Source organism: Saccostrea echinata, unplaced genomic scaffold, assembly GCF_033153115.1.
Source record: "Saccostrea echinata isolate AGI-Se365-2 ecotype Australia unplaced genomic scaffold, CSIRO_AGI_Sech_v1 ptg000016l, whole genome shotgun sequence".
Classification (NCBI taxonomy): Eukaryota; Metazoa; Mollusca; class Bivalvia; order Ostreida; family Ostreidae; genus Saccostrea; species Saccostrea echinata.
The window spans coordinates 14,377,850-14,392,460 of NW_026889765.1; the positions used below are offsets into that span (position 1 = coordinate 14,377,850).

Genomic DNA, 14,611 nt, shown 5'->3' on the forward strand with positions numbered 1-14,611 from the left:
GACAACAGGCTGATTTCTATATATACCAACCAAACGTTGTTTTTGGTGGGGAGGGGGGATTAAAACTAAGCATACAATAGACAGAGCACTCTGGCCCCGGTACACTCTTACAGCTAAGAACGAGGACATAAAGTACGACTTAAGGATGGTTAAACTATATAAAGTGTTTTGTGCATAGTAATTGCGATGTGTAATAATGAAGAAACGGAAACCTCCACTCTAACTTTGTTCAAACGGAAACTGTCTATTTTAGGCGCTTGATATATTACACCGCAAGACGCATTTTGAAAAGAAGCTTTGAGATGTAAACAACTTTCTTTTTATGACTATGGTAGGTAATTAAGACTTTTACTCTATCTGAGACAAGCTAAATCACATTATTTTCTCTTGTAAGTTTCACTTGTATTTTATCAATTGCATGTGATTGTTAGGCAACAAATGTAGAAGTCTTTTAATAAACTTTGACCAAAGCAAGAGCTGTGTACTATTATTAACTTTTGCTGTGCTGCTGTGTTTCAAGAAATTTTTTGTAGGCTTTTGTAGGAGAGACAGATTGCCATTCTCATGGTATTTAACCTAATTCAAAACACTGCTGGGTTTCTCCCGACAAAATGTACGGCGGATAGAGACGTAATCACTTGCTTTAATCAGACCTACATAACTCCAAAAAGCTTTCCACCCAGCATGGTAGAACTTCGTCTGGCACATTCAACAATAACTAATATACAGGGTGGATTCCTACATACTTTGACCAGAGTTGCTCCCGGTTTGAAAACAATCATCATTAATTCATCAGCTATCAAATACATGCACGCTTGCTCATTTTCGACTGTTTCTAACCTAAGTCAAATATTAGTCCAGGATTCCAGTGTAAAAGAAATCGTCCAAAATGCATTTTCTGACCTGAAGTCTATACAAAAAATTGAATTCATCAATGTTCGTATCGAAGAAATTTCAAAGTTGGCCTTTCACGGAGTTCAAGGGATCGGACTGTTCAAAATGGACAACCTGACAGTGCAGAATATGAGTTACGCCTCTTTTGCCGAGCTGGAAGATGTCAACGTCCTACAACTAACCAACTCTTATATTCAGTTGACGGAGAGTCAGCCTATCGTCAATCACAAATCAGTCTCGTCCTTGGTAATCACAGGCAATACATTCAAGTCCACGCTTTGTGGGTTCAATATACTTCAACCAGGTCTGGTTTTTACAAATAACAATCTCACATGCAACACCGAAATGGCCGCCAATCTTAGTTCTATAAGAAACAACAGATGTCTCTGGAACGTGAAGGATGTGTGCCCGGAGTTAAAAGACACTAGCATAGTAAAACACAGTTACGATTGCCGAGCTATAACACTAGACGAGGGCATTCAACCAGTGTCCCAAAATGAAATTTTAGACATAGAGGACTCGGAAGGTCCCAGAAGCTGTGGACTGAGCAGTCTTTGTACCTTAAATATATCGTCCTTGTTGATTATGTATAGCGTACTTATTTCTTTTTTAGCCTGACATTACTACCCGTTACTTTTTTCTCAACTCAATAATTGTAAATCCTAAGTCGTTTTAATTCCACGGTGTTAAAATTTCATGAATTCTCAAAAAGTGCTAATCGCGATGATTTTAATTTCACGCTGCAAGAAATTAATTCAAATTTCGTATAAGCATTTAAAAGTTTTTAAATACTAATAATAGCATTCACGATGGGTTAAATTTCGCTTCAAAATGATAAATCGCGAACATAGTGAAATTAAAACTATCATGATTATTTGCCAATCTACAGTATGAGTGAGCGGTATCAATCAGTCGACTGCCATTCTATGGATATGTATACAGTAAACCACGTTTAAAGCAATCATGGATATTGCAAAACCATGCTTACCCTGAACCTATATATGTTATTTAGTGGAGATAAAATTTGATGCATCCATTTCACTCAAGCCTGGTGATTCGCTAATATGTACTATTCGGGGCTGTCCCCCCCCCCCCCCCCAAAATGTCAACATTTTTCGTTCACTGATATTATGAAATTAAATTTTTACATGTACCGTAATCAATTTTTTAAATGTACACAGATATTGTAAGAAAATATCTCTATAAATGATATTTTTCAGTCAGCAAAATGGATCTTACATATATAATAGCTGTTGGTTCAACATCGACGTTTTCACAGATAACACTTTAGTGTCATAGTGATCTTTATTGTATAGTGTGGTATTATCACTATAGCAAATTAAAGTGTCAAAATTAACAGAATAGAAAATCAAAGTGTCAAACTAATAACTATATGGTACATAAACGTCTTAGAGGTCATAAAGCTTAAGGATATCCGATCCTCAGCTAGGAAGGATAACTCTAAAATTTATTATTTTATTTGAAAAGTCTCAAAATGAAGCTTGGAATTGAGATCTTTTCGTGCAACAATTTTTTATTTTATGCATCTTAATATGATTCAAGATTCTTTGAAGTCTTAGAAACGGTCTTATAAAAAAGTTGACATTTCTACCCCGTAAAACAAAAAAATGAATTCATTTTCAGAGAAATCGAATTTCCTGTAGTCTAGCAATAGATACCACAGCTTATTAGCATGATATGAAATTAGATGTGATATGTGATGCCTAGCAATGATAGCACAAGCTTTTTACACTATGTATTATATGAAAATTTAAGTAAAAAGAAGAACTAAAATACTGTATAAGCATAAAAATGATGCAGTTTTCTCCAAATGCCTGGATACCTATATCTTTTTATCCTAAATTATATTTGTTGATCAATTTTCAATTAGAAAATGCATAGCTGGTCTTTTTATTCGCATTTCCTGAAAATATATTTGAGATTTGATAATTTTTCCTACATAATATGATTAACTATAATGATGAACTTTGAAGAAATTCCATGACTAAATTCATGTTACTATGTGAAATCAGAGACATTTTTGTGAGCATTTTCAATTACTTAAAAGCTGATTTTCAAAACCTGAGGATCGGAGTACCTTAAAGTTTATTACTACAGTGTATAATTTTGTATGAAAGACGTTTCATTTAATTTCCAAACACAGCTGTCAGTGTTGTAAAGAGTAGGATTTCCCACCATAGCCAGCTCCCCCCCCCCTCCCATTATAGCCCCCAGCCCCCCCCCCCTGTGTACTCTAGAGTAGGATCTCACCCAAGGGAAAATCTCACTCTAGAGCCCGATTTCCCCCTCTTTCTTTTTTTTTCAGAGTAGGATTTTCCCCTCTTTTATCAATGCTTAAATAATATCGAAAATATTTTGGCTAAAAGTTTATATAAAAGTCACCTGATTAATTTTTAATGAAAATATGAAATGTTTTCGATTCCAGAATTGTCGAATTTAGTATGAAATATTAAAATGTATAGTTCAAATCATCGAGTCTCAATCCAGAATTTTGACTCATAGGAAACTGTGTACAATGTAAGTCACCCAAAGATTCTTGTCTCAACACCTTCTCTCGGCGCAGCGGTACTGTTTGAATGTATATCAGGCCACTTTTAGTGATTTCATCTGTTTACCCTCTAAAGGCCCTGTATTTTATCTATGGATCAATCCTTTTTACTATTATAAATGTTAGAAAATTCTTAAATTTATAGTTTTTGTGAGTATTTGAATCAAATACTTCTTTAAAGGGGAAATTTTTTTAAAAAGCCAAGAACAAAAAAAAAACAAAAAACAAAAAACAAAAAAAACAAAACAAAAAAAAAACAAAAAACAAAAAAAAAATAAAAATCAAAAAACACTCCTTTTGCAAGCCGAAGCATATGTCTTCTCCACCCCAGCCGTGTAATATGGAGCAAATACTCTCTTAATTTTTTGCAAAATTTCATTTTTTAAAGAAATAAATGACCCATTTTCAGTTCCAAGGAAACGGCAGCTATTTTACATATTTAAACACCAGAATCCTGGAGACATTTTCACATCATAGTAGGGGGTATATTTATCCCCTACAGAGAGTTCACAGAAATCTTGACCTTTCACGTTGTTTGAATACTGTATACATTTTTGAGTTAGGTATAAGCCGCAATGGTACAAGGACGGAAAATGCATGCCTCCGACAATGGTCTACTTTAATCTTGAATTCTGTCAAGAGGAAAGAAAATGTGTAAATATCAATGGTATCACAAAGAGGTCTACTGACCTTGACCTCTGACCTACAAACTTACTTCAAGGTAACTACAAATCCTTAAGCAACTTGCACTCTTTGGGTGAAGTACCTTGTAAAGTAGGCTTTCTCCTTAAAAATCTTTCCCCTGGAAAACTGGTTCTGGAGTAGGATTTCCTCCCGGAAAATACTCAGTAGGCTCTAGAGTAGGATTGCTCCCACGGAAAGATGACTTTAAAGTAGGATTTCCCCTACGGAAATCCCATACCAGATTCAATTTTCCGGGGGGGATCCTTCTCTGTGCCATTTCCTCCAGAGTCAATCCCCCCCCATGAAATATCATGGTTGTACTTATGTATGAGGGGGAACATATTGTTACAAGTATCTCTTCTTCAAAATGTCGACCAGTTCTATTGAAACATGCGGAGTATGAAATATAATAAAAATTTGAAATCTCATTTTTCTCAGTAACTGTCTAATTTTTTTGAAGCAATCAAATCTTATTCCTTTCACCCTGTCAAAATGGTTTCTGAAAAAATTAATAGTATGTAATCGCTTGGACAAATTTTAACTGTATCCATAGAAACAGAAAAGAACTTTTATTTTAAATGGATTTTTTTCTCCAATTGTATTTCAAACTATAAGTAAATACATGTAAGTGTCTCTCTAAATTCTGATGTTTAACTATTGTCATAAGAATGGAACTAAAACTGGGTCAAAAAAATTTAAATTTTGCAAAACTTTTAGAGAGTATATGCTCTCTGCTCTCAAATCGACTACGTCGCTGGGATCGAGATGATATACTTATGCTTTGGCTTGCAAAAGCAGTGTTTCTTGCATTGTTGCGTTTCTGGTTTTGGCTTTTTTTCTCCTTTGAAGAACTACTCGATTCAATTACCCACAGAATTACATGTGGAACCCATCAATAACATACATTTTTGAATCTTCTTACACACTCTTTGTAGAAATGACTGGTCCATACATGAACTTCTAGGCCTTTAGAGGACAAGCAAATTATCAAATCACAAAAAGTATCCTGATATAATTTTAAAATCCGTGAGCAAACACGTACTGCTGCGCCGAGAGTGGGTGTTGAGACATCGAGTCTTACGATTTTTTAAGCGACTGATTTATAATTTCCTATGAATTAAAATTTTGGGTTGAGACTCGATGATTTGAACTATATATTTTAAGATTCATACTAAATTCAACAATTCTTGAGTAGAAAATCGTAAATTCACTAAAAATGACTTTCATATAAATTTTTTGCCACAATTGTCGATATATTGGTAAAAGAGGGGAAATCCTACTCTGAGAAAGAATGAGGGGGAAATTTGGCTCTATTGTAAGATTTCCCCTTGGGGGGATCCTACTATAGAGTACAGATTCCGGGGGGAAAGCTGCCTATTTAGGAAATCCTACTATACAACACCTGTATAAGCCAGATAGGGTCAAAGGGAGTGAAAAAACATGTAACTATGTTCAAGACAAAGATTTTACACCTCTGTGTAAAATCTTTGTCTAGAGCACACATGTTTTTTACCTTAACCTTTGATCTAAAAAAAAGTACAAGATCACTGCATACTCTTTTCTCACGGGCACTCTATCTGTAAAGTTTGAGCTAAGGAGAGAAAAAAATACACATATTTCCCCCCAGTTTTGATGTACAGAATTGTTTCATGGTTACTATACTCCCTATGCCAATGGGTATTCTATCAGTCTATCATAAGTTTTGAGTCATACTGGACCAAGAGGGGAGAAAAGGTTATATCGGACTGACAGACGTATCACTATAGGGCACCCACAAAGCGGGACCCTGACCAATGAATGGTATATTTAAGTGGATCTTTGTTTTAACCGTTTAGTTTTCAGCGGTACATGTAGCTCTTATCTAGCGTGTGTTTCAGTCTGTATTTTAAAATAAATCCATTTGTCGAGATTCAAAGCTGTCAGCTAGTCTTGAAAAAAAATTCTCTTGAAAAAAGAATTTTTTTTAGCCCAAAAGTTCTATAAATTGCCAGTTTGGTTGGAATTTATAGTTATTTACAACCGAGTCTGCATGGTGCTGAATTGAATTTATGATGTTTTTTTTCTGATAACAATACTACACCTGAAGCAAAGAAAAAAAAAGGTCTGTGTGAATAATGCACAGTTTATGTTTTTTTTTCAGTTCAAGAGAGAAAAAAGGCAAGTTAGTATATCATCTTTGTCATACATACAAATTATTATGAACTTTCAACGCTGTTTCACAGAAGAGAATTTCAGCTCGGTTTATTAGACTCAGTGCATTATTAAAGCTTTCGAGGAGAAAGATGATGTAAGCCCAGCCTGCTGCCTCATCCCTTTAAGACACTAACTTCTCACTGATACCCCATTATTTCAACAATTTCATAAACATGCAACAATGTACATGTTAAGTACTGTGTATATCTCACCGGGTCGCTTTCGTTAGTTTCTTCATCACATGTATATTATTCTAATTACATATATCAGACAGTTGTTTTAAATGCTAGTATTCAGTAAATCCACTGCATGTCAACAGTCGCTTGGTTCTCGTATTCAACCATTCACACACATACGTAATATGATTCAATTCCAAGGATAATTTCATATCTCCAGTGTTAGGTGTTTCCATGGATATTGCCGTTTGTAGAGGTCTCTTTCAGTTCTAGTTCTTCCTTGTCCTCTGTAGGCACGATCAAGGATTTGTAACACTGGTCGCCAGTTTTTGTGGCGTCATATTCAGACCTTATTGAAAGAGTTTGTTGCGTGGTCTGGTTGAGTCGTTTAGAAGCAGAGAACGACCTGCTTCGATAGTGCCTTACGCTTCTCTTTATGTTTGAAATAACCTAATAATGAAATGAAAAGATATTACATGTAGTGTCCTTTTAGCAAATTAAAAAAAATTGTCTTGGTCATTCAACCTATCATTTTCTTTCTAAATTTATCCAAATGATGTAAATTTATACAAAGAACATATAAATCTTGAGAAATATTGATATATGTGGTACGTGATATGTGAATGCATTATTGTATAATATCACTTCTTTTTTTACAACTTGAGGAATTCTGAGCTTCATGTAAAAGAATCTTAGAAGATCGTGGATTTTTTTTTGGGAATGGATGGAATACAGTTCCAAACCAAGAAATGAAAAGGGGAAGTAACAACAACTAAAATTTCCCCTGGAAACTACTGTATATCAATAAAAGAAAAAGAAGGGGAAAAGTAGATGAAATTCTCGTTTATAACTGACTATTTTACCATGCTATTATCCGAAATTGGGTAGTCATTTACCCCATACCCTTCTCAATCTGCCTGAAGGTTAAACCTGTCTTAAATTAAAGGTGCTTTTGATCTATAGTCATGTGGAAGTTATCAGTCAACTTTATGTAGAGATAACTGACCTCCTACCTACCTCTCCGTTTAGGAAACAGAACACCATGGCAACGAAAAATCCCTGAAAGAAATATTACAATATATATATATATATAGAGAGAGAGAGAGAGAGAGAGGGAGAGAGAGAGAGAGATAGATATAGATATAGATATATATATAGTGAAATTGTAGTAAAAGTCCACGGTATAGGTAGGTTATAAATTAAAATTAAATCCAAGATAAACAAACAAGTTCACATTTAATTATTACACTAAAGCGCTTAGTCTAATAATTGAATATGAACTTGTTTGTTTATCTAGGATTTAATTTTAATATATATATATATATATATATATATATATATATATATATATATATATATATATATATATATATATATATATATATATATACACACACACCCTCTCACACACACACACACACACACCTACGTGTATGACGTGCCGACTGAACACCTTAACTTCCCACATGCAAATGGACACTTCTTGTAAAAGGGAGTTAGAGGGAAGAAATGTTATCTGTTTGACTAAAAATAACAACTAAACACAGAATCAGACCTAATATGTATCGAAAAAGGTTTATTTCATTCCTTGATTTTTCACTTACCAAATGAACACTTAACTGATACACAACCAATTGAACACTTTCATTTACACACTATCAACTGAACACTTCTAAAGCACACAGTCAACTGAGCACGTCTGACACACACTGTTATCTAAACACGTATAATACACACAGCCAACTAAGCACATTTAGCACACACACAGTCAACTTATCACCACTGATACACACGATCAACTGAGCACGTCTGACACACACTGTCATCTAAACACATATAATACACACAGTCAACTAAGCACGTTCAACACACACAGCCAACTAATCACTTCTTAAAGATATGCATGGTTAGCTGTGCACCTCCAACACACAGTCAACTAACCACATGTGACACACACAATCAAATAACCATATCTGATACACGCGGTCAACTAATTAAAAATATCTTAAGTATACTATTAATAATACCATCTCCAGAGTCGCCGGCGCAGTGGTTAGAGCGTCTGCTCTAGAGTCGCGAAGTAAGGAGTTGATCCTTACGTCGCGGGTTCTAATCCCACTGTGGGACGTGGAGACCGGATCTTCGGATGAGACCGTATAAACCGAGGTCCCGTATCGCAGTAGGTCCTGGCACAAAAAGATCCCTCACTGCTCAATGACCGTAAGTGTCAAGTACAGGACAAAATTTGCAGCTCTCCACCGGCAAGTGGTGGCGTCTCCATATGAGTGAAAAAAATCTCGAGAGAGACGTTAAACAACATACAAACAAACAAACCATCTCCAGATAAAACAATTTAACAAGATAGAAATATAACGTCGATCTACCTCGTAAACATAGTCAGGTATACATATTCTTTATGGAAAAGATTTAACACATCCTGGAATTCATGATCACCGATCAACCGAATCGTACAAAAAAGTGCCCACTCATGTATATTGGTTTCTCATGGTGAGAACACTTACAGTGGCTGCAACGTTATTGTTGACAACTTACACGAACGATCACGTTACACGAACGATTCCGCACGATTAACGCACGATAAAATCTGTTACACGAACGATCCTTCACGCACACGATTCTACACGTTACACGATCTTACACGATTGCTAACGCAAACGCACGATTCTTCACGCAAAATAGTTCAAATTCTTTAGGAATGGATATTTTCAAAACGAAATAAGGCTGAATACTTATTTTAGTTTGCAAATAATTATTGATATTAATTCATCGACTTTGAAAAATGAAAAAAAAAAAAATAGAAATGGATATTTCTGGAACCAAATTCATGTAAGGCTTATTAATTATTCTAGATTACAAATAACAAATAATTATTTAAGTAATTCTCCGACTTAAGAAAACTGATTTTTTTTTCTATCAGATGTACATGTAGGTGGATCGTGAGTTTTGATTGAATTGGATTTCATAATATGCAGAAAGAGATAAGTTTGAAAAAATGACATGAAAATGAATTAAATTATGTAATATCCATGTTTCCAATTGCGAATCTCTTAAATCAACAATTATTTTACAAAACATTTATTTGCAGAAATTATAAAAATAATTAAAATTAAGCTCCAGAGATAAACACTGAGAAACGAAATCCCGACAATCATGTCGTATAAATGTACATGTACATTCGCCGACTAAATATTTATGTCAGCATTGAGAGTTGTTTATTTATTTATTTGTAAAATTATCTATTTTTGATCTATTGATTTTAAAAATTTCTTGACCATAATTAGCAGTAAACATAATTAACATCATAGAAAAAAAAATCCTTAATCATCTAAGTACGGTTTATCACAAAAAAAATTACGCTATTTGACGAGAACACAATATTGTACGACTTACTATATTGCTTATTTCCAAGCGATAATTAGTTCGTACTGCTTTTAATTATGTCAATCACTCTTCATTTATTTTATTTGGATTGAAAAAAAAAACAGACAAGAGAAATGCTTGTATAACAAATAACATTCCGATAAAAACTTACAAAACGAAATTTACACGTTTCTTAACGCACGATCACGCACGATTAAAACCGCAAACGATTGAGTCTGATACACGCACGATCTCGCACGTTACACGAACGATCACGCACGTTACACGAACGATTCTACACGATTGGTTTGTCAACAATAACGTTGCAGCCACTGTACAGTGGAAAACGTTTAATTTTGTCAATTGAAGCACAATGATATCAAAAGAAATGAATCTTTTTTGAGAATTTACTTTGAAAAAGTCCATTAATTTATTTTTTTCTGAATTTTAGCACAGCCAAGAAATGTAAATAAACATATTTTGAAATATTTTAAGTATACAGATATATTAGGAACATTCTACTTTCCAATTTTTCCGCTTGCCACCTTTCATCATCGTGCGTTCAACGTCTGTTCACCATGAGCTCATAATGCGCTCATTGTTCACAGTTTTGCGTTCAGCGTTCACCAACCGCTCGCGTTAACTGTTCACAAAGCATTGTTTTGAATATATATTTTATTGAGTACATCAAAAGGATAGGAAACAAGTTCTTATAATTAACTAGTTCTTTTCCTTATATATTACAATATTTCATGCAAATTAAAGGAAAATAATACAATTGATACAAGTGAAAATGCTACTAAATAACATATCAACTAGAGAATCTATATGTTTCGTCAATAAATATATGAACGTTAACAGCAGCAAATATACTGCTATTTATCTGTAAAGGCAAATTAACATCATTAATAATAGATTTATATCAATAGTGACCAATTAAAGCATGAACAAGCGATTGAAAAGATTACTTCTTGCATTAGAACAATTTTTGTATGCAAAAAAGAAATGTTACACATCTTCATGTTTTTGAGCATAAAGGACTCTTAATAATTTCCTTTATATGGATCATAGTTTAGTATACAGTAATGTCGTAGCTTAGTATGAATGATATTGGTATCTCGCTTTACCGAAAAAAAAGTAAGATGGTGGATTTTTAATTTTTTGTTATCAAGTTTTTTTCTCGAAATGTATGTTGAAATGGCTTTTCTGACCTCTGTTTTTAATAAATACCATTGTTTTGCAACACTAGGTACGACGGAATTTCTAAATAATTCTAATCTACATCTTGGAATTAAATAATCTGGTTTGTCACGAGTATTGTATATGGATACATTATCACGCTTTTTGGGAACACTATTATGCAAATATTCAGGTACTCTTCCCCTGTGAATTTTGAAATATAGTAGTAATTTTTAAAGTTTCCCAACTATTTTCAGAATAAAGTGCTTCTCTAGACACAAAAATAGGTAGTCCTGTTACAATTCTAGCGGTGGAAAGTTGTACTTTTTCAAGGTTTAGAGTAGCCATCCCGAACAACTGAAGCACATTCAAGCATAGGTCTGATAAATTTAAATACAATTTGGTAAGATTTTCCTATCCATTTTGAACTTCAATTTTTTAGGGGCCATTTTTTTAAATTAGCACTGCATACCGTTACAACACCAATAAACATAATATCAGACCTAATATGTACAGTTTATTAATACACAACCAATTGAACACTTTCACATGAACACTTCTAGCGTACACAGTCGACTGAGCACGTCTGACACACACTGTTATCTAAACACGTATAATACACACAGTCAACTGAGCACATTTAGCATACACACAGTCAACTGAACACTACTGATACACACGATCAACTAAGCACGTCTGACACACACTGTCTTTTAAACACGTATAATACACACAGTCAACTAAGCACATTTAGCACACACACAGTCAACTTATCACTGTTGATACACACGATCAACTGAGCACGTCTGACACACACTGTCATCTAAACACATATAATAGATGTATTAGGAAACGTTTTATTTTCCCATTTTTCCGTTAGCCCACTATTCATTCACCTTGTGTTCAACGTCCGCTCACCATGAGATCATCATGCGCTTAATATTCACAGTTTTGTGTTCAGCGTTTACCATCCGCTCGCGTTAACTGTTCACAAAGCACTGTTTTGAACATATTTTATTGAATATATCACAAGGATAGAAACAAGTTCTTATAACTTACTAGTCCCTCTCCTTATATATTACAATACAGTATGTCATGCAAATTAAGAAAAATAAAACAATTGATATAAGTGAAACTTCCAATATAACTTATTGTTATATTACTTGAATCTTCCAAGTAGGTTCTATTTTGTCGTAATAATTTGATATCGTATTCTTTTTCATATTGTTGACTAAATTTCGGACCTTTCTATATGCGGACCAATCGGAATCATTTTTAGTTTATAGTGCTTTGTTACGAAGACGGTTTCCAATTCTTATTGTTTCACGTAGCACTGAATCAAACCATGGTTTTTAACGAGGACGAATGGTTACAGTTTGTTCATGTATACATTCATGAACACAGGAAAGGTATTCCAATGTAAAATGTTCAGCTGCAAGGTTTATTGTTTCATTTTCGTTGCTACTTTTTGTCCAATCACAATTTTCGATTAATAAGAGAATTTACTTTTTGAAATCTGAATTGTTATAAGCCCACACTTTATGCTTGTACGAACGATTATAATTTATACTGAAAGAAAGCGAAATATAAGTTGCTCTATAGTCACTGATAGAAGCGCCTATTGTTGGAGTGTCTGATTCGCATACTTGAATGTCAACAGATGTAGGAATTGGGTTAAGAAGCGTGCTCGACGTGTGTGAAGTTATAGTCGGTTCGAATTCAATGATATTGTTAACAAGTTTGTGTGTTGAAACAATTTCACGAATTATGTTCGTTTGTGGAGCATTAAGAAGATCTACATGTACATTCAAGTCACCTACTAATAATATTTGAAGTTCGCCTACTTTGTCAATTGACCATGTGAGTTTTGTCCAAAAACTTCTATCCCAGTTTAGAGGACGACATATACACTAGAGGTACTGTGGGAACTGAGCTCACAAAATTATAACACCCCCCCCCCCCACCTCCCTCGCGACCAAGCCTCGCATATATAATAGAAAAGTCCTTTTTTAGCTGAGGGAAACCCCAAATATCTGTCAATCAGAATATGAAATAGGAGATGCACAATGGTACAGTGTAATAAAAAAGATTCTGTGAAAGTCTCATAAATTTTATTCAGTGGTATATGAGGAGTTGCAGAAAAGAGATGGGAGCCCCCAACTGATACTGACATAAAATAATACACCCCAATCACTATTAACTCTGCCCTTCAAGCGGGGGTGTAAAACTACATGTTTAATTGTTTTATCTAAATGGCAAACTTTGATATGCGCCTGATTAAATTATTGCCTAAATGCGTATTTATCTTTCTTATGAAAGGATGTGATGGAATTACTAATCAACCATTAACTGTAAGTTTTAAAGAAGATGGGCTAATAGGGCGAGCGATATTCCTTTAGTGAAACAAATATAAAGGTGAAAAATTAACCTCAATTATAACAAAATTTTCTTTGATATTTCATCTGACATAAAAGTATACTTATAATATAAAATCTCAACAATTTGCAAAAATGTAACAAAGAATGAAATCATTTTCCCATGGAATAGCATACATGAACACACAATGAAGAGGGCTAAAGGGATCATTTTCTCGTAATAAGGCCATTCCAAGTTTTTTCTTCCAAGTTTTAGCGTCCACCCATATTTCAAAAACCTACCTACCTATTTGCAAAAAACACACAAGCCGAAAAATAAAAACACAGACTTTAAAGTCATACAAATTACATTGTCGAAGGATATAATTTCATTTAAGATTTTTTTTTCTTGTAAAAGATTTATTCTTTTGCAAAACTAAGGTATAAATTGCTTAAAATATACCTAATACGACATATTGTAGACAAATATGTAGAAAAATTGAAAGAATTCAAAGATTTCGACCAGAATAATCAATTTTAGGACCCCTGATTTTGTTTGTTTTTCTGATATGGGGTGTCAGAAACCAAGGCGCACGCGGACGCTAAACATAGAAAAAACTTGGAATTGCCTAATTATAATTACCGATAAAACAGTCATAACCCCTCCAGTTTAATTTAAAATTTCGCCAATGACGTTTCATGTATCTACAGGTGAAATATCATAAATCTTTATGCGCTACAAATGTACAACAGTGAAATTTTAATTTAAAAAAATGACTATATACTGTAAACTAGTGAAAAAGCATCTTCGCTATCCAAGGGTTTACGATTCGCTCCACCCGAGTAGATTTCGGATCGGAAACCCTTGGCTAGCGAAGATTGCGAAAAAGTGACATTCTCCGTAAAGTATGTTTTATCTAATTATTATAGCTGTATATTTTTAAGAATCATTCGAAAACATAATCTTTGCATATTTATTGGAATATATGAAATAGTTTTTATCTGCAGAGTTTTACTGTTTTCATGCATGCAAATAGCGAGCTCACAATTAATAGAACCTGTCCGCAAACTTTTATAATAACCCTAATATATTTCTAATCAAGTGAGGAATAACGTCTATAATGAAAACACTAAATTTGAGTGACCAAAAAAGGTAGGTATACATGTTCTGTTAGAGCTCT

At 33.9% G+C, this 14,611-nt stretch overlaps 2 protein-coding genes across 2 annotated transcripts in view; one reads left to right on the forward strand and one right to left on the reverse strand.

The window, feature by feature from the left end:
• Positions 1 to 251: 251 nt before the first annotated feature.
• On the forward strand, positions 252 to 2,053 carry LOC133188467 (uncharacterized). The gene is made up of 2 exons (XM_061323907.1): positions 252 to 331; positions 544 to 2,053. Exons 1-2 carry the CDS (start codon positions 323 to 325, stop codon positions 1,510 to 1,512), a joined length of 978 nt encoding a protein of 325 aa, XP_061179891.1. The 5' UTR covers positions 252 to 322; the 3' UTR covers positions 1,513 to 2,053.
• A 4,200-nt stretch (positions 2,054 to 6,253) lies between these two features.
• Positions 6,254 to 14,611, reverse strand: part of LOC133188476 (calcitonin gene-related peptide type 1 receptor-like) — a 74,844-nt gene continuing 66,486 nt past the window's right edge. The window contains exons 11-12 of the mRNA XM_061323929.1: positions 7,534 to 7,575; positions 6,254 to 6,966 (exon numbers count right to left, since the gene is read on the reverse strand). Of these exons, the coding sequence (XP_061179913.1) occupies positions 6,739 to 6,966; positions 7,534 to 7,575 (270 nt within the window). The 3' untranslated portion in view covers positions 6,254 to 6,738. The remainder of the gene's footprint in view (positions 6,967 to 7,533; positions 7,576 to 14,611) is intronic.